We start from the raw sequence: 19,556 nt of genomic DNA on the forward strand, positions 1-19,556 counted from the left end.
GAGCAACTGTAAATCCTGCTGCATATTGTGCCACACTGGATCGCCTACGAGTTGCTCTGCGCCGTAAACGTCCAACAAAATTTCTGGAAGAGGTCATCATTCTCCATGACAATACTCGTCCTCATGTGGCTACATCAGTGACGCAAAAAGTCAATTCCTGCCATTGGGAAATTCTCAAGCATCCAGCATACAGTCCAGACCTAGCCCCATCAGACTTTCACCTGTTCGGCTTAATGAAGAAACACTGACACGCAGCTACACTGGTTCTCTTGGGCCTTAGAATGGTCACAACTAAGTTACCCAAATCGGACTTCTCAGTAAGCTAATAGGGTAAACAGATGACAGGCCCTGACTGGTCGCTGGTGTCGGATTCACACCTTTCTTTTAGTTATAGAAATGAAAAGTTATGGAACTTTCTTCAAATAAAGTTTGATTTATTATATTTTTGTACACAATATACAATGAAACTTATCCACTGGCAATCCTGGATCGAGTTGACAGATGCAGATCTGCGTACAATTCTGTAACGGACAACCCTTCCAAGATTATTCACGGTTTGATGGTATCGTAAGAACCCAGAGCATGAGCAGAAGGTTATGAGAAACTGACCCAAGCATAAGCAGAGCCCGACATGGGCCATAGGCAGTTCTCCCTACGAGGTTGACTTGTGATACCAGCATAAAGGAAACCGGGTAAGAAAGCCGAAATATACAGAACTCTGCTTCTCTTTTATACTGAAAGGTTGTTTTCAAAATACCAAGGAAACTAGTAGATATTTTCACGTATCCATGGATCTCCATAATTACATCATGCAATTTAGACTTTTCCAAGAGTTACATAAAGTTATTAAAGTTGTAAATTACATACCTTCCTACAATATTCTTTCAATGCCGAAAAATATCACATAATAAATAATTTTGTTATCTTAAGAACTGCAGATTAATTCCAGAACGTTCGAATCTCGTGCAAGTCACAGATAATGTATGCATCTAGCACGCCCAGATGTTGAGCTCCTGCTTTACAAATAGAAGCATGACCAGGTTCGACTGGGGCGACACAACGCCTTGCCGGCAAACACTTCAGCTGCGACACGGAAGTTGTGACAGCCGTGCCTGGTTGGTTACGCGTCCAGCCGAATGATTTCTACCGCATGGGCATCGGAAAATTGTTGTCACGGTGGGACAAATGTACAAATGTGAATGGATGTTATATAGAAAAGTAGAGTAATGTTCAACCTTCAAAATGTACCATATTTCAGTTTTTGTGAATATATTTCCGTTTGGCTGTAAAAAATTACTCAATTACTTTTTGATATCCCCTCGTAATTACCCTGTATAATGAAAGAAGTTAACGTCACAACCACTGTCTGCGGAGTGGCTAAGCTCAAAAAGAAAGGGGGGGGGGGTGTAGGCCAAGGAGCGGTATTTGTTTTAGCTTGTCATCCCGTACTTCATTTGTCATTTGTTTCAGACATCAAAGGCAGCACGAGATTGCATACTTTTAGAACAAAAGGGGGAAGAGATGATTGTCATTCAGGCATAACCTTATGTTAATTTAACATTCATTGTAACTCTTAGGATTTAATTTTTTAAATGCAATTTCCTAATATCACAATTAAATCCATATATGTAACCTGCAAATCACATTGAACGATCTAGTCTTTTGTACATGAAATCACCACCAAATCTCTTGTTTCAGGTGAGACCATCAAGCAGGCCGACGTGATTCTCCTCGGTTACCCTCTGCTCTACAGCATGGACCCCACCGTTCGACGGAACGACCTCGAGATCTACGAGAACGTGACGAGGGAAGACGGCCCGGCGATGACGTGGAGCATGCACGCCATTGGTCACTTGGATCTGGACGAGGAAGAAAAGGCAGCCGTCTTGTTCAACCGCAGCTTCCAGGATTATTTGAGAGAACCGTTCAAGGTAAATTTAAACCTTGCAACCTTTCACCACAACCACATCATTTGTGCTAGTGATTTTTGTGTATAAAACATGATCATTCTCAGCAGGGAGGTTGCAGCCTGTAGTAAGGAGTGGGTTTGCAACGCTGGGCGGACATAGTTCAGACTTTCGCCGCCCGCTTATGCTGCCAAAGCACAGTATAAAAGCAATGAAGCGAGGCCGAGAGTAGTTAGAGACAGTGTTGCCACATGAAGGAAAATTTCCCTTTGGCAGGGAAATTCGGACCGAAATTTTAGCCGAAAGGGAAAAGGGAATTTCGATGAAAAATATCAGGGAAATTTTAAGACTTCTGACTTTACATTATTACAGTTTATGTTAAGTTCCAGTTTCATATTCACATTTTTATTTTTCTCTGATCCTTCTTATTTCTGCTCCCTTGAATATAAGTCCGCATCTATTTATAATTCTCTCAAGTTTATTGTACGTCGTTTTTCTGTATCTTCGGATAATTGTAATGATGAGAATGTGTTTATAACATATTGTTACCTGCTAATATACATATATATATATATATATATATATAATACACATACATACACACACATATATAGTGTGTGTGCGCGCGTGCGCGATTTGTAATTAATTAATACACTTACAAGGGAGGTCTAAGTCTCCCCCTCCAATTTCCATGAAACTTGGCAGGTGTATGGAGGGGCCCAAAGGAAGAAATACGTGTTTTTGTGTTTCAGCTAAAAAAAAAACTGTTTTAGGAGGCAAAACCCCCTCAAAGGTCAAAATGAAGACAAATTGACGCGGGGATCTGACCCCTGTGTGCCACTCCGATTTCCATGAAATTTGGCAGGTATATGGAGGGGCTAAAAAACTATTTTAGGGGGACCCCCCCTCAAATGTCAAGATGAGGAGAAATTGAAGTGGGATCCGACCCCGAAACCACGTAAATATGGCATAGGAAGAAACAGGGAGCATAGGGCCTGTCTATACACCTGCCAGATTTCATGGAAATCGGAGGGGGACACAGGGGTCAGATGATCCCCACGTCAATTTGTCCTCACATTGACATTTGAGGCGGGTTTTGCCCTCTAAAACATTTTTTTAGCCGAAACAAAAAAAACAACAACACGTATTTCTTCCTTTGGGCCCGTCTATACACCTGCGAAGTTTCATGAAAATCGGAGGGGACACAGGGGTCAGATCCTTACTTCAATTTGTCCTCATCTTGACATTTGAGGGGATTTTGCCCCCTAAAACAGTTTTTAGCTGAAACAGAAAAACACGTATTTCTTCCTTTGGGCCCCTCTATACACCTGCCACGTTTCATGGAAAGCGGAGGGAAACACAGGGCTCAGATCCCCACTCCTTTCGGCCCCTCTACAAATCTGCCAAGTTTCGTGGAAATCGGAGGGGAACACAGGGGTCAAATGCCCACTCAAATTTGTCCTCATCTTGACATTTTGCCCCCTAAAACAGTTTTCTAGCCGAAGCAAAAAAAACGTACTTCTTCCTTTGGGCCCGTTTATACACACACCTGCTAAGTTTCATGGAAATCGGAGGGGAACACAGGGGTCAGATCCCCACTTCAATTTGTCCTCATCTTGACATTTGAGGGGGTTTTGTTTGCCCCCTAAAACCGTTTTTTAGCTGAAACAAAAAAAAAAACACGTATTTCTTCCATTGCGCCCCACTATACACCTGCCAAGTTTCATGGAAATCGGAGGGGGACACTTAGATAACCTCCCTTGTTAGTCTTACACTTTGTAATTATATAGCACTGCATATATTATAATATTTTATTTTAATTTGTAAAACTGTAACTGTAGAAAAATTGTATAATTTTTGTATAACATTTCTATCTTGTTCTATGTGTGAAAGGTTTCATCCTTTAATGGAATGTCTCACATTTATGTGTGTTTCCATTTCCAATACATTCGAATGAATACATATTCGTTTCAATGGCATTTACAAAATCACTTCTGACATTTTATGTTAAACAAGTAAGATTATTTTTGTGCACGAGTGTGTTAGCCAATGCGTAACAAAGTATTTTAGGAACAACACTTGAAAAAATTCTTGTAGGACTAACTAATGAAAAATTTCTTTATAATCGAAGATCATAATACCTTTTAAGGTGTGGTAATATTATAATGGATTGAGATACGAAACTCTCGGATACGGATCCGGATTTTCGGATCCTGAACTTACGGATCCGGATCCACATCCGAAATTTTCGGACCCGGATCCAGAATTTTTGGATCCGGAACTTTCGGATTCGGATCCAGATCGGATCCGAAACTCTCGGATCCGGATCTAGATCCAAAGCTCTCGGATCCGGATCCGGAATTTTCGGATCCGGATCCAGATCCGTAACTTTTGGATCCGGATCCGTTTGGCCATCCCTATTACAAACCATACACTCGCCTTCAAAATCGTCTCTACCACGTCTAAAACATGAATACTTTTATTGTAACTCATTAGTAAACTTGCCCTTTCTTTTAGGCATATTAGTAGCTTACACCGTGTTCGCAAACTCTAACTTCCACTTCGAAACACGAACAAACGAATGACGCGGAAATCACATCGACCGGAACTTGAAACTGTAACGACAAACGCTTAGTGCATCGTCCAGTACTGTCAACATCAGACGTTTAATCATTCGAAAAGTTGTAACTTCGTGATCTCTGACCTATGATGATTGGATAAAAGTAAAAACTCGGACATTTTAACAGAAAGTAAAAACCCGCCCGGACGCAAATTTCAGGGTCCGAAAAGAGGACATGTCCGGGAAAACCAGGGCGTATGGTTGCCCTATTGTATGCACGTCACGGGATCTAGAAGTACATACTTCATACTTACACACAGAAAAGCTAACGTTGACGTGAGATTCAGAATGCAAAATACTACTTAAAAAATATAAATGAACGTTACAATGAAATTATCGCAGGCTAGTGTAATTAATAAACATGTATGACCACAGGGATGAAAATCATATAATCATCTACAAATAACTGCTATTTTTGCATTTTAATTTATTGCGGTAAAAATATCTCATGCCATTTCCTGATAATTTTACGAGTCAGCGTGTTTCGCTTAAAATATTTGTCTAAAATTCCACCAGGTCTTAACAATGAATTTCATCGCAACAATTCTCCAAACCAACTATAACTTCCCGTATGGCGATATCGTTCACTGGAAGAAAAGCTCACCAAGCGACCGCTGCTCCATCTTTTGGTACTAGAGAAGTTACTTTCAAATAGGTCCTGTTTTTACATCATATTTCGAATGAAGAGTGCTCTCAGCAAAGCTTATGAAACGCCCAGTACATCTCTCTCTGATTTTTAACGCAGACAATAGTTCACGAAAAAGTTAATTGGAACATGGAGTCCTACTTACACACATTATGCTAGATGGCACTGGATGCACAATTTTATGTCAGTTCCAAACCACAGCCTTCGTCATGTGCTCCTCACCCACCGCCGACACAAGATATTCTAGAAATCCACTACAACGAGGGTTGCTCAGAAAGTAATGCCCCACAATTTTTTCTTGGAATATATTTATTCAAAATGTATGAAAACCACTGTATAACTGCATGTTTCCTTTACACATGCTATTTTTTACATAATCTCAATCTACGTCTACAGCCTTGCGCCAGCGAGAAACAAAGGCGTGAATTCCTTCCCTGTACAGCTGACCGCTCACGAGATTATCCCCGGAGAAAGCGAAGTGACGTAGCAACAGGTGACTCCACTATTAGGGTTGGGGGAGTGCACCCTGATTGAGAAACACATGTGGGCTCTATGAAAACCGGTGCAGCGACGCAAGTCCTTTAGGAGAACCAGACGTCCTCCTTTACCTGAAGAAGGTCCGGGTGGGTTTTGAGGAAAATTTGTTAATATCCTCTTTTTGGGGGAATAGACAACTGCTTAACTTCAAGATTAGTAACAAAATGTTATTTGTAAATAATTGTTTCAGTCTTCAATTTCAAAATTAACTAAATTCAACACACCGAGTTGCAAGCGGAAAGACAAGAAACTTTTCTTCCAACAAAGAAAAATTATTGGACTTTTGCGTCTCTTCTGTTGTCACCGCCGCGCCGCTTGAGGTTTTGTTTTCAAAGCATTTGGAACATCTACCTCGGGTCGTGGTGAACAGCGAGTTTCAAACAATAAGTAAGAATGTGCTATACACAGCGGCTTACTTTGATTTCAGTTTCATGACATCAGAATTCAGAAATAAACAGTAATGTTTAACTGCTGTCGTTATATGGTAGTGGATTGATTGATTGATTGATTGATTTGCTGTATTTTACCTCGTTGTTTGTGCCACTTTTGGCTAATTTGCGAAGATGGGGATGAGTGATGATATGATGAAATTGATGAATGGACACTCACAAACATCCATGCCCAGGCCGGGATTCGAACCCTTGACTCCTGGCGTCGCAGCGCGATGTGCTAACCATTCCGCCACGGGGGCCGGCACACGGTAGTGGAGAAATGAAGTTCTTTCGATCAGCGATCTGAACCATGCCCAAACGAAAATGTGTTTTTATTTTTAGTGATGACTTACAAAAGCTGTTTCCTGACTTTAGGCCTGGAAGAAACAGCTCCGAGGAAAAATGTCAATTTATGTTATTCTTTTAAAGTAAGAGACCAAGTTCCACAACCGTATAATATTACGGGCATAGTGAATAAATATTAGAATATTCAGACATTTGTCTATAATGAGGCCTATTAGTAGTTTTACGGAAACAGTGTAAAATTGTTTTACATAGGTGTGTGATATACCAGGTGGTTATAATTAAAGTGACGGTGTTCAGAGTGGTACAGCACGGGCGGTAATGAGAGTAGCAGTCTGAAACTTCGTAGATATGCTAATGAAGCAATGCGCTCGCGAATTATGAAAAAAAAAAAAAAAAAAAAAAAAATAGTTCCAATTCTCGCCACCAGGGTAAACAATGGCGCTGTAAGCAGTCGAAACGTGGAATTTTCCGTAACTCTGACGTCAAAGTCGGTGACATTGCCTAACCATTGTGTGAGCTCCCTGGTTGTCATTGGTGACGCTTGTTGCTTTTTCCATTAGTAATGTTCATGTAATTCGAATAGTGAAATTGTAGCAATATTTTATTAAAAGAGTATTGTTTTCTGCGATTTATAGTGTTTTTCCTGTAACTATACCACGTTTTGACTGCTTACAGCGCCATTTTTTACCCTGGTGGCGAGAATTGGAACTATTTTTTTTTTTTTTTTTTTTGCATAATTCGCGAGCGCATTGCTTCATTAGCATATCAACGAAGTTTAAGACTGCTACTCTCATTACAGCTCGTGCTGTACTACTCTGAACACCGTCACTTTAATTATAACCACCTGGTATAAGCCCACCATAACACCAGTAAGCACAAAAGGTGTGTTCGAAGTGCTGCATCTTCGTCGAAGGTTGACAACTTTTTGCGATATAAAAATGTCCTATTTTTTAAAGTTTGTCATCTGGTAATGCTAAAGTTGTTGCCGTATATAGTAGATAGTAAATATGCCTTTGAGCACAGTTTTGATTTCTTGACCAAACGACCACAAAAAGTTGAAAAACTCACTTTCTCTCCCTGTTCCGCGCCTTATTTATTGCGCTGACGATGTTTCACGGGGGCAGAAAAGCAGTGATGAGTGAAAGATGAGCTCTCATCCTCTCATCCTCTCATCTTCTCATCTTCTCATCTTCTCATCTTCTCATCCTCCAAAATGTTTGTAGATCGTGACCTTTGTAAACCTCTCTCTCGAGAACGATGTGCCACACACACACACACATACACACATACACGCATACACACATACACACATACACTCATTTTCTCTCCACGTTCCGTGCCTTATTTATTACGCTGGCGATGTTTCAGGGCGCAGAAAAGCAGTGATGAGTGAAAGATGAGCTCTCATCTTCTCATCTTCTTATTCTCTTATTTTTGAAGGACCAAATGTTTGTAGATCGTGACCTTTGTAAACCTCTCTCTCGGGAACGATGTGGCACACACATACACACGCGCGCGCGTGTATCATTTTCTCTCCCTGTTCCGCGCCTCATTTATTGCGCTGACGATGTTTCACGGGCGCAGAAAAGCAGTGATGAGTGAAAGATGAGCTCTCATCCTCTCATCCTCTTATTCTTGAAGGATGAATGCACCTTATTGTAATTTTCCAAATCCCGGTCAAAATATTTGTATATCGTGACCTTCGTAAACCTCTCTTTTTCGGGAACAATATGGTGCACACACATAACACGCATGAGGTGGAAGTGTCAACGGGTTCATTGCCATCCGCTTCCGCAGTGGACGACTCCACCCTCGGCAACCACAAACGGCAACAAACTCCCCGAACCTAATTATCTCGCATCCGCTTCTGCCCGAAGCGAATCTGTAAGAGGATGCGAGGAAAAAATGATCGAATACCATGATAAACACGCATGAGGTGGAAGTGTCAACGGGGTTCATTGCCATCCCCTTCCGCAGTGGACGACTCCACCCTCGGCAACCACAAACGGCAACAAACTCGCCGATCGAATACCATGATAAACACGCATGAGGTGGAAGTGTCAACGGGGTTCATTGCTAGGACATTGACTATAGCCCTCATTGTGTTTTCACCAAGGGGGTCGCGGTTCCTATATAACACACCAGTTTCTCTTTTTGTACATCATTATCATAGTGAACCCCAATCGTGGCAGTTTAGTATTCTTAATTGTTTGTCTGATAGTATACATATATATCATCGTGGAAGTTTTAGTGAGCTACAAGTTTTATTTTGAAGTCTCTCTATTTTTCTTGAAAGGTGAACGTCAATTGTGGCAGTTCAGTATTTCTTAATTTGTTTGTCTGGCAGTATACATATATATCATCGTGGAAGTTTTAGTGAGCTACAAGTTTTTGAAGTCTCTCTATCTCTCTTGAAAGGTAAGTTTTTTTTCATGATATATATATATTTATTTTGTTTTGCGTCTGACACACACACACACACACATATTCAGAGGAATCATAAAAATTGACACACACACCTCCTACAACAGTGTGTGCACTGTTCGCGTCTAATATATATATGTACTTGTGGAAGGAAAAAAAAATGTTTAACATTTTTCAACTTTTTTTCCTTCTGTTTCAGTGCGCTTTCCCCTACCACCACCACCATCACCACAACCCCCCAAAAAATTTCTCTGTATATATATATATATATAAATAACAGAGGGAAAAAATGGAATCGCAACCAGGTCCCTCCGGTCTTTGCGGGAAAGTGGCATGTCGCCACTGTGGAATATTAATTTCTAAACCTAACATTGCTAGGCATTTGAAAAAATGTCGTCTACTGGATCATGATGTCGTAGTCCCGCCGGCAAAGAAATCTCGCATTGATGGGCATGAAGGCGGTGCTTTGAATAAAAGTGCACGCATCATGACCTATAAATCTGGAAGTGAAAAGTGTGACTCGAGCATCTTCCTCGACAAAGTGAAATCGCGGGTAGTTGATCAATTACGTGATTGCCTCGTCAATGTTGCAATTAAAATTCATCTCGTCTTGACCCTGCTGTATGAGAAAGTTGTCTCGTCCGAGTCAAGCACTTTTAGTTTTTACGTAGGGTGCGAATGCTTACACGATGACAATAACGAGGATCTGGAGGAAATTGTGACACGGCTATTCGAGCACTTGGGAGAAAAACAAGAAGACTTTGAAGGTAGAGGAAGTGGGTGGACTCTTTGCGGTGAGAATCACGCGTTAGAACTTCGAGTCTGCAATTTCAAACCATTACGCAGTGCTCAAAAAAACAAGCAAAAAAAAAGCAAAATGCAGTGTTGAACATACAAAGTAACGATGCGAAGAGTTTCCTGTGGTCTGTCATCGCCGCATTACACCCAGCAAATAATAACCCCCAACGCCTGTCCAATTACAGAGGATATGAGGGAAGATACGAGAATATGATGAGAGGAATTTCCTATCCTGTGCCTCTGAATAAGATCAATCAATTTGAAAAAAACTATAGAGAGGAAAAAAGAGAAGATATCAATATTTCTGTGTTTGGGGTTGACGATTGCGACAACATTCGTGTGTTAAGACCTGCTAGAAGCCGGAATAATGTAATTCGACTCTTGCTTGTAGATGACCGTTACAGTTTGATACGGAATTTCTCACGATTAGTAGGAAGACAGATCACCAAGGATCACGATAAGATCGAAATTTGCGATCGATGCTTGAGAATTTTTCGCGAGGGAAAGAAGATGAAAAAACAGCACAAGTGTTTTGGCTCCGTGAATGCAGAACCCGAAGATGTCATGCCGGAACCCGAAACCAAGATGAAATTTCAGAAACACCAGGCTCTTCTCCACCATCCCGCTGTCCTTTATGCCGACTTTGAAAGCTTCCAAGTTCCCATGACGTCTTGCGACCCTGAGCACAATCCAAGCACAATCCAAATTTTTCACCACGAGCCTTGCAGTTTCTCCATCTACGGAGAAAAATTGAATGATGTCATCCTGTATTGCGGACCCGATGCGGCAAAACATTTTGTTAAGAAGATGGCGGAATGCGCGAGAGAACTTGCACCCAGCCTGAAAGACTCTTACGTTTCTCCACCTGCTCTCACGACGGAACAACAACGGGGACATGACGCGGCAACAAGATGCGCGGAGTGTAACCAGGCTTTCACCGCCGAAAATTACAAGGTCGTCCACCATGACCACCAGAATGGATTATTTCTGAGCACCATCTGTAATTTGTGCAATCTCAAGATTAAGGAGTCGCATTTTGTTGCCGTGTTTCTGCACTACACGGAGAAGTACGATACGCATCTCTTCGTTAAAGAGCTCTACAACATAACTTCTCGAATCAGCATCATTCCGAGAACGAGTGAGAAGTACATCGCGGTGAGAGTGTGGATTCCTCTCCAAGAAGGAGGAAGTGTGGAAGTGCGAATCCTGGACTCTTACAATTTCCTGTCCTCCAGCCTCGCAAGCCTTGCATCTCAACTTGGCGACGAAGATCTTGTGGCCACCAAGCAAAAATGTTTTTCGGGGAGAGATGAGAATTTGAATCTGTTGCGTCGCAAGGGCGTCTACCCCTACGAGTACGTCAACGATTTCGAGAAATTTGACGAGACGGAACTCCCACCCCGGGAGGCATTTTATTCTCATCTCACGGAGGACGTCTGTTCCGAAGAGGACTACGAACACGCTCGTAGTGTATGGACGGCATTCAATTGCCAAACTTTTCGCGATTATCACGATCTCTATCTGAAATTGGACGTGACTCTCCTCATGGACATTTTCGAATCGTTTCGTAAGAGATGCATCGCAATATACAAGTTGGATCCTGCGTATTTCTTCACGACGCCGGGGTTGACTTGGGAATCGATGATGAAATATACCAACGTGGAACTGGGACTCATCGCAGAGAAGGAACAGTATGCTTTCATGGAGAGTGCGATACGCGGTGGCATCGTCCAATGCCCCCGACGCCATGCTCGGGCAAACAATCCTCATACGCCTGGTTACGATGCATCGAAGCCCAACACCTATATTGTCTACTGGGATGTCAACAACCTGTACGGCCACTCCATGTCCCAGTGTCTTCCCATCAGCGACTACGCGTGGATGACCGAAGAGGAACTCTCCTGCGAAGATTTTCTCAACTGGAGCGAAGATAATGAATGGGGCTGTTTCTTGGAAGTCGATCTCGATTATCCCGAAAGGCTTCACGAGAAACATCACGGATTGGCCCTGGCCCCCACCAAAGAGAAGCCACCTGGAGGATCATCGGAGCCAAAACTAATACTAAGTATGGGGAACAAGCGGAATTACATTCTACACTACCGACTCCTCCAATTTTACATAAGTCACGGCTTGCAGTTGAAGAAAGTTCATAGACGATTGAAGTTCCGACAGAGCAAATGGCTGGAACCCTACATAGCCGAGAACACGCGCCGCAGAGCGCAATCGACATCGCCTGCAGACAAGGATCTGTACAAACTGTTTAACAACGCCATCTACGGCAAGACGATGGAAAACGTGCGTAATTACATCGACGCAACGTTGGTCACGGACGAAAAGAAATTTGAGAAGATCGTCGCGTCCCCCTACTTCAAAAACTTCACCATTTTCGACGAGAATCTAGTATTCGTCGAGAAGAACAAGAAGCAAGTGATGCTCAACAAGCCGATTGCCATAGGTGCCACTGTCCTTGAACTCTCTAAATTGCACATGTACCAATCGTACTACGATCAGTTTCAACCTTTTTATGGAGATAACATCCAAATATGTTACATTGACACGGATAGCTTCATTTTTCTAATCCAAAACACACCAAACCTCGAACGTGATCTGACTAAGATGAAGTATCTGTTTGATTTTAGCAACTTACCATCAGGCCATCACTTACATTCGGCAGAAAACAAAATGACCATAGGAAAGTTCAAAGATGAAGTTGGTGGGAAGTACATCAGCGAATTTGCGGGGCTTCGTGCCAAAATGTACTGTGTAAAGATTGCAGAAGAAAAAGAGATCAAGAAAGCGAAGGGTGTGGGAAAAATAAGTACCAGCAAATTTAGCATGCAAGACTACAAGGAATGCCTTTTTCATAGTAAAAGGCAACTCAGCGCCGATCATCGCATTACAAGTAAATTGCATGATTTGTACACGACGCGCGTAACCAAAGTAGCATTGGATGCAACAGACAACAAGTTACGTGTTCTCGATTGTAAAATCCACACGAGAGAGTGGGGCCACTGCAATGGAAGCGATAAATGTGACGTGTGTTAACTGTAACCCCATAGCCATGAAGTCCGCTGTGTCTTTTTGCCATTCTTCAAAAAACAGATGGAGGAAAAGAGGGGCCCTCGGGCGATGAAAAGTTGCAAGCTGTTATTATGTTGTTAAGCCCGCTCCAAAACGAGGCTCATTAAATTCAACTCTTATTTTTCATCGCCCAAGGGCTCCTCTTTTCCTCCATCTGTTTTTTGAAGAATGGCAAATGCACAACGTGTTAAATAACTAACAAGGACAATGAATCTCTTTGGTTTTCGCAAACAGATCAACATGGAGACTGCATCACCAAATTTCAATAACCTCTTACCTTCCGTGTTATCTAAACTCAATGGTTTACTGATTGTACATCTTAATAGTATATGGACGAAAATGAATGACGATGTGGGCAAGATGTTTTATGTTTTTAATAACAATTTACATTTCTACGAAATTCCGATCGACGGGAAACTTCAAATCACCGTGAATCCGGAAAACGCAGGCGAAATCAAAATTTCTACCGGCAAGAATATTTTTCGAATCAAGCACGACAAGATGCTTTCTAACATTACGTACGATGTTTCTGCAGGAGATTATCTTTACATGGAACTTCTCGGAGATTACGACAAACTCATTCCTCTCTTTGTAGAATTACGAATTGTTTATCCTATTATAAATAACCGTTAACCAAAAATGCCTAACGACATTTTCGGCAACACCAAGCGTGTAGACCATGCAGAAGAGATTCTCATGCTGGACGTTCGAGTTAAGAAGTTGAGGACCGATTTGATCGCTTTGCAGGAGACCTTAAACAAAAGTTTAGAGTCGGAAATCGCTACGCTCCAAACGCAATGTCTCGACCCCATTCTGAAAATCGATTCCGAACTGAAAACGCTGATAAAAAATTATGTCGACGTACCTTCTTACGACAACGTTCAAAATATACAGTTGAGCGTGGATTCGCTTCAAAATGATTTGGCCAAATTACAGCAATTTCAATCGAAAAATGAAGATTTGGAAAAATTGAAACTCGAAATCGAAGAACGAACTTCCGCAATAGAAAAGAATTTCTCTGAACTTCAAACCGCCGTGAGCGATATAGACGCAGAACGCTTGCATGTCGTCGTTTCCAAATTACAAGAAGAATTCACCGGCACGTTGGAAGAAATTAAATCCAAGTTGCAGACTTTGGAAGATACAATGACGAACCTACCATCGTCGGACGAACTGCAGGTCATCGGTAAAAGCGTCGCGAACATAAAAATTCAATTGGAGGCCTATCAAGATTTCGAACACATTCAAACCACCATCGCTACGCTTCAGGCGTCCTTGGAATTGATCAACGAAGAAATTAAAAATATTCAAGCTGAAGCAAGTGTGTTGACGAGTATTCAGGACACGTTAAGCACGGTTCAGCAGAAGATCCAATATTTGGAAAATTTGAACGTCGAATCCAATCTTACTCATTTTCATCACGTACTGGACAACATACAGGGTGACTTGGAATCGTTACGAACGAGCGTGCCTTCAAGCGAAGATTTGGAAAAATTGAAAACGGCGGTGACGGCACTATCCGATTCGAGTGACATCAAAAGTTCGTTGAGCGATCTCGAGAGTAAAGTGGCCAATCTCCCCACCTCCAAAGAATTACATGCTTTGAAAAGGAACATATCACGTATGCTGAAACGACTAGAAACGGAAACAGCGAACGTGGAACAGATTCGAGACGAACTTGCTTCGCTGGTGTCGACGCTGCCCACTTCGCAGAGCGTTGCCGACCTTCACACGCAGTTTACAGAGATGCGAATCATCGTGAACGATCTTACCGAGAAGAGCTCGAAATTGAATCAAATCGAGAACCTTCAGAACATTGTCGTCAACATCAGAGATCAAGTTGGAGTGCTGGAATCAACGCAGGAATCGACGCTGGCCTCTTTCGGTGCCAAGTTGCAAGAACTCAACGAAAGCTACAAGCAGTTGAACGTGGAAGTGAAAATCAAACCGTCATTTTCTACCGTAACGGATACCATAGTCGAGCATTTGGTGCCCGTACAAAACACACTGGGTCAGCTTCACAGCAACCTCGTTAGCGTCGATACTAAATTCGCTAAACTGCATTCTCTGCAAGCCATCGAAATCAACAGCGTACCCAATCAACAGAGAATCTCCACCTTCGTCGAAGGTAACAAACTGTACATGCTGCATCCTTATCATCCGTACTACAAGTTTCTCCTCGATGGCACGATTCAGGTAAACGAATTTTCGTACTGGTCTCACGGCAGAAAAGCTAGCGTTCCCACCATGACTTTGATATCGAATCGTGGTGTCCAGAAAGCAGGAAACATTCCTCTGGCGCGTTGGAACGAAACGCGCAACATATATGAAATACACGAAGACGAAGATCTCACCGTTTTCGACGTGAGTGCCGGCGATAAGCTGATCGTTCAAAACACGAGCGAAGTGCCACCCTCTTTGAATCCCATCACGCTTGTGCTTCTCTTGAAACGTAATCTCTAAGAAAAAATGTCAAGGCAAACCATCGTCGAAGAATTGCATAAACCTGCACGCCGCAACTACGAACGTTTGGCTGTGGTAACCAAGGGAATCGACGACCTCTGGGAAAGCGACCTCGTCGAAATGAGTAGCGGCAAGTTAAAAAACGTACATAAATTGAACAAGGGCAACAAGTACCTCCTCACCGTCATAGACACATTTTCGAAATTCGCATGGGCTCTACCTTTGAAGGCGAAAACGGGAACGTGCGTCACGGAAGCATTCAAGACAATTTTTCGCGAAAGCGGCGGCAGACGACCTCGGTTTCTGCACACGGACAAAGGGAAGGAATTTTACAACGCCGTATTCCAAAAGTTTATTCGGAAACACAACGTTCAACATTACTCGACCTTCAGTGACGTCAAGGCCAGCATTGTGGAAAGATTCAATCGCACTCTGAAATCGCGCATGTGGTCACGCTTCACGCTTCAGGGAAGCTACAAGTGGGTCACTATTCTTCCGGAACTCGTTAACGACTATAATCACACACGGCACGGAACGATAGGCATGAAGCCAGCTGACGTTACCAAGACTGACGAGCAACGTTTAATTTCTAGCGTTTACTGTCCAAAGTACACGCCCACGACAAAAAAAGCTAAATACAAAATTGGAGAACAGGTGAGGGTTAGTAAATTGAAGCGAACGTTCGACAGGGGTTTCACACGAAACTGGAGCACTGAACTTTTTACCGTGGTTCGAGTTCTACCCGGGAACCGTCACACGTATATAATAAAGGACAGTGGCGGTGAAATTTTATTGGGGCGCTTCTACGAGGAGGAACTCTCTAAAACTAAATACCCCGACACGTACCTTATCGAAAAAGTTTTGCGCAAGAGAGGCAACAAACTTTTGGTGAAATGGCTGGGACTTCCGGAAACAAGTTGGATCGACGCGAACGAAGTGATTCTATGAGTACGTGGAATGTTGTGAAACGTTTACCTGATTCGGAAAGTCAAACGAAGAAAAAAAACGGCGAATTGCTCCCCGACAACATCCGCTGTCTGATCGTGGGTCCTTCGGGGTGTGGGAAAACGACACTGCTCGTGGACAATTTTCTCCTCGCACCAAATTGGCTAGATTGGAAGAACAGGCACCTGTACGTGTTCTCGAAAAGTTTGGAGCAATCCAAATACCAGCAACTGATGAAACTGTACGATGGTCTGGACATTGCAACGTTCGCCTCGGAAATAAAACCACTCGACGATTGTCGTGAAAATTCGGTCGTTGTGTTCGACGATGTCATCCTGGAAAATCAAAATGAAATTCGCAACTTTTTCACGCAAGGTCGTCACAAAGGAATGGATTGCTTTTACCTAGCTCAAACGTTTTCCAAAATTCCAAAACAGTTAGTACGCGACAACGCTAATTTCATATGTTTGTTTCGTCAAGATCACACCAACCTCAAGCACGCGTACGATGACTACGTAGGCGGAGACATGAACTACAATCAATTTTCGGAATGCTGCTGCTCTACTTGCTGGAACGGTGACGATTTCGGATTCGCGACGATCGACATGACGAGGAAACCCAACGACGGAAAATACAGAAACAAAATCAACGACTTTCTAAACGTTGCAACGTTGTGAGAAACGACGTGTATAAATAACGTCATGACGAAACGAAAAATTGAAGACGAAAATCTCAAGCTTCGCGATTACCTCGCGAAACGCTTCAAAGGTTGGAAATCCGAGAATCGCGGATTCTACGAAGAGAAGAAACGTCAGGATCAACCTGTGATCGATGCCATCAGCGGTCTAGGTAAAGAAATTAAAAGTGTCACGGAACAAAATAAAAATTTGATTAATGAACTCGTACCGCTCGCAGCTAAAAGTTACGCTGTACCCACGCCTATTTCGAGCATTCCTTCGACGCCGTTCGAACTGAAAGATGCACCGTCACGACGTCGAGCCATAGGCAGCACGTCGTCGTCTTCGGATAAAATCGAGTTGAGACCTTTGGCACGAGACTACCTGAGTACAGGGAAATTCGACAAGGATGAAGTGTTCGGATTGTATCCCAGCATGGAAACCAGCGAAGGCGGCGGTGTGGTGTGGAAGATTGGGAAATCGAAGGTGACCTTTGAAGGCAACGACATTAAAGTCAATTTAGGCGACAAGGATAGTTGGACCAGGTATCCGGGTACGGTGGGACTGTGGGAACTCGTCGCCAAAAAGCAGCCGAAAGATTACACCGACGAAGATTACCAGAGTTACAAGGAAATTCTGATCATGACGGATGCCTTGTACCAGAACAACGACGCCTCGCAGAATAGGGTGAAATCGAGCAGCGGCGAGAAGTACAGAAATCTCATCAAACCGATTTGGAACCAGGTCAAAACAGGCAGCGGCGTCAAACGCTACAACACGTTACCCAAAGAATTCGTTTGGGTGGACGACGTGAGGAAGCTCGTGGACCGATTGTTGGTGATAGCCGGCGAAGAGAATGCAGGCAACCGTAATTTCTACAACGAGAAGGTTGGCATCGTGGACATGATCAGCACGAAACTTTCCAACTTCATCGTTAACGACGACAAGGGCATAGGTTACCTGATCAAAATCATCAACACGCTGCCTCCGAAATTTTGGAACGTGGCCGAAGGAAAGGGACTCGTGAACGACATCATCAACAAGTTACCTTTCGAGATGCATCTACCGGGCTACCAGTACTGCGGACCGGGTACCAAACTCGAGAAAAGATTGGAGAGAGGAGACAAGGGTGTGAATCCGTTGGACGCCGCATGCAAAGATCACGACATCGCCTACAACACCACGCAGACGGATCTGGATGCACGTCACGAAGCAGACAGAAAGTTAGAGCACGCAGCTTTCGAAAGGTTCGTGAGCAGAGACGCATCGCTGGGTGAACGGGTCGCCGCACTGGGTACCACCATCGCCATGAACACGAAACAAAAATTGGGGTGGGGTATATAAATAACATACAGTAAAAAAAACAACATGGCTTGCATAACTGATTTGCCGCACGAACTACTATCTAAAATATTCAAAAAGGTAGTTAACGGAGATGTTAATAAACTTGTGATTATAGCTAAAACGACGCCGGCATTTCACATGGGATGCGAAATAGTTCTCAAGGACCATCTTCGGGAGATCAGCGGCCTGAGGTGCGGTGATCTCAACATTCTGCTTTTGGCCGCAGGGGAAAAATTAAACGATAGGTTAGATGAATTGCACGAGGCAAGGCAGGGAAGAAGACGGTACACAGTAGATTGGTGTAAGTCTAAGCAGGAGACGGAAGATATCATTACGCTCATCATTGCGTTTTCGGAAGCACGGACTTTCTTCCTCTAACACACACACAAAAATCTTCGATACAAAAATCTCATGAAAAAAAGTATATATAAATAACACACATCGTGAAAAAAATAAATTTCTCTCTAACACTCTGAAATTTTTCTTTGATATGACGACTGAAAAAATGAGTGATCTCCAAGCATTAAAACAAATGCTAAATTTGTCAGTCGAATATGTAAAAATTCAGGAATTGGAAGTCGACAAACCTTACACGATAACTTCCGGTTCAATCGTTTCTACCCAGTATGGTCCCAAGGTATGCCTGTTGCTCAACGCACAATACAGTCTATTTTTACCAGATCGATACGCTAACATGTTATCCGACGAGAAGCTATCTATTTTAATCGAGAACAAAACTCGAATCGTGTACAAGGGGACAAAGGAACTTCTTGGCAAGAAAACGAAGCACATAATAGAATTTGTGTAACGACTGCGAGGCCTTGAAAATATATAAATAACATACCGTAAAAAAACTACACAAGAAAAAATCTCAGAATATATATATAAATAACATACCGTGAAAATAACACATAGAGCATCAACATGAAGCCCAAGGGTGTCGTGTACCAGATACCATATTCGAATCTTAAAAATCTAGGTGCCCTCGATGGGTTACTCACCAAGAAACAACGCGAGAAGAAACGTTCTTGCTTGTCGAAAGGACACGGAATGAAATTACTTCTCAGCACACCTCAATTGAAAAGATTGCAACGTTCGCGGAAACAGCAAAAGATCGGAGGTTTCATATTCAGCATCCCGGCCATCCTGGCAGCATTGGGGGCCGTTGGAAGTTTGGCCGGTGGAAGTGCCGCCATCGCGAAAACAGTCATCGACTCGAAGAAGAACAAGGCCGAGTTGGAAGAACAGAAACGTCACAACCTGGCCATGGAGAAGAAGGGGAAGGGCGTGATGAAGAAGTTTAAAAAAAAGAAACAGAAGCACTCACCAACCGAGACATTGAATCTCTGATCGAACCGTTACAAATCAAACACTTCA

General features: G+C 42.8%; 1 protein-coding gene across 1 annotated transcript in view; it reads left to right on the forward strand.

Annotated features, from left to right (window-relative positions):
- The window catches only part of LOC145994410 (protein-glucosylgalactosylhydroxylysine glucosidase), a 63,957-nt gene that overhangs the window by 34,893 nt on the left and 9,508 nt on the right, over positions 1-19,556 (forward strand). Inside the window, exon 13 of the mRNA XM_083130536.1 lies at positions 1,699-1,931. Coding sequence (XP_082986662.1) covers positions 1,699-1,931 — 233 coding nt within the window. The remainder of the gene's footprint in view (positions 1-1,698; positions 1,932-19,556) is intronic.

This window comes from Lepisma saccharinum, chromosome 10 (genome assembly GCF_977018435.1).
Source record: "Lepisma saccharinum chromosome 10, izLepSacc3.1, whole genome shotgun sequence".
Lineage (NCBI taxonomy): Eukaryota > Metazoa > Arthropoda > Insecta > Zygentoma > Lepismatidae > Lepisma > Lepisma saccharinum.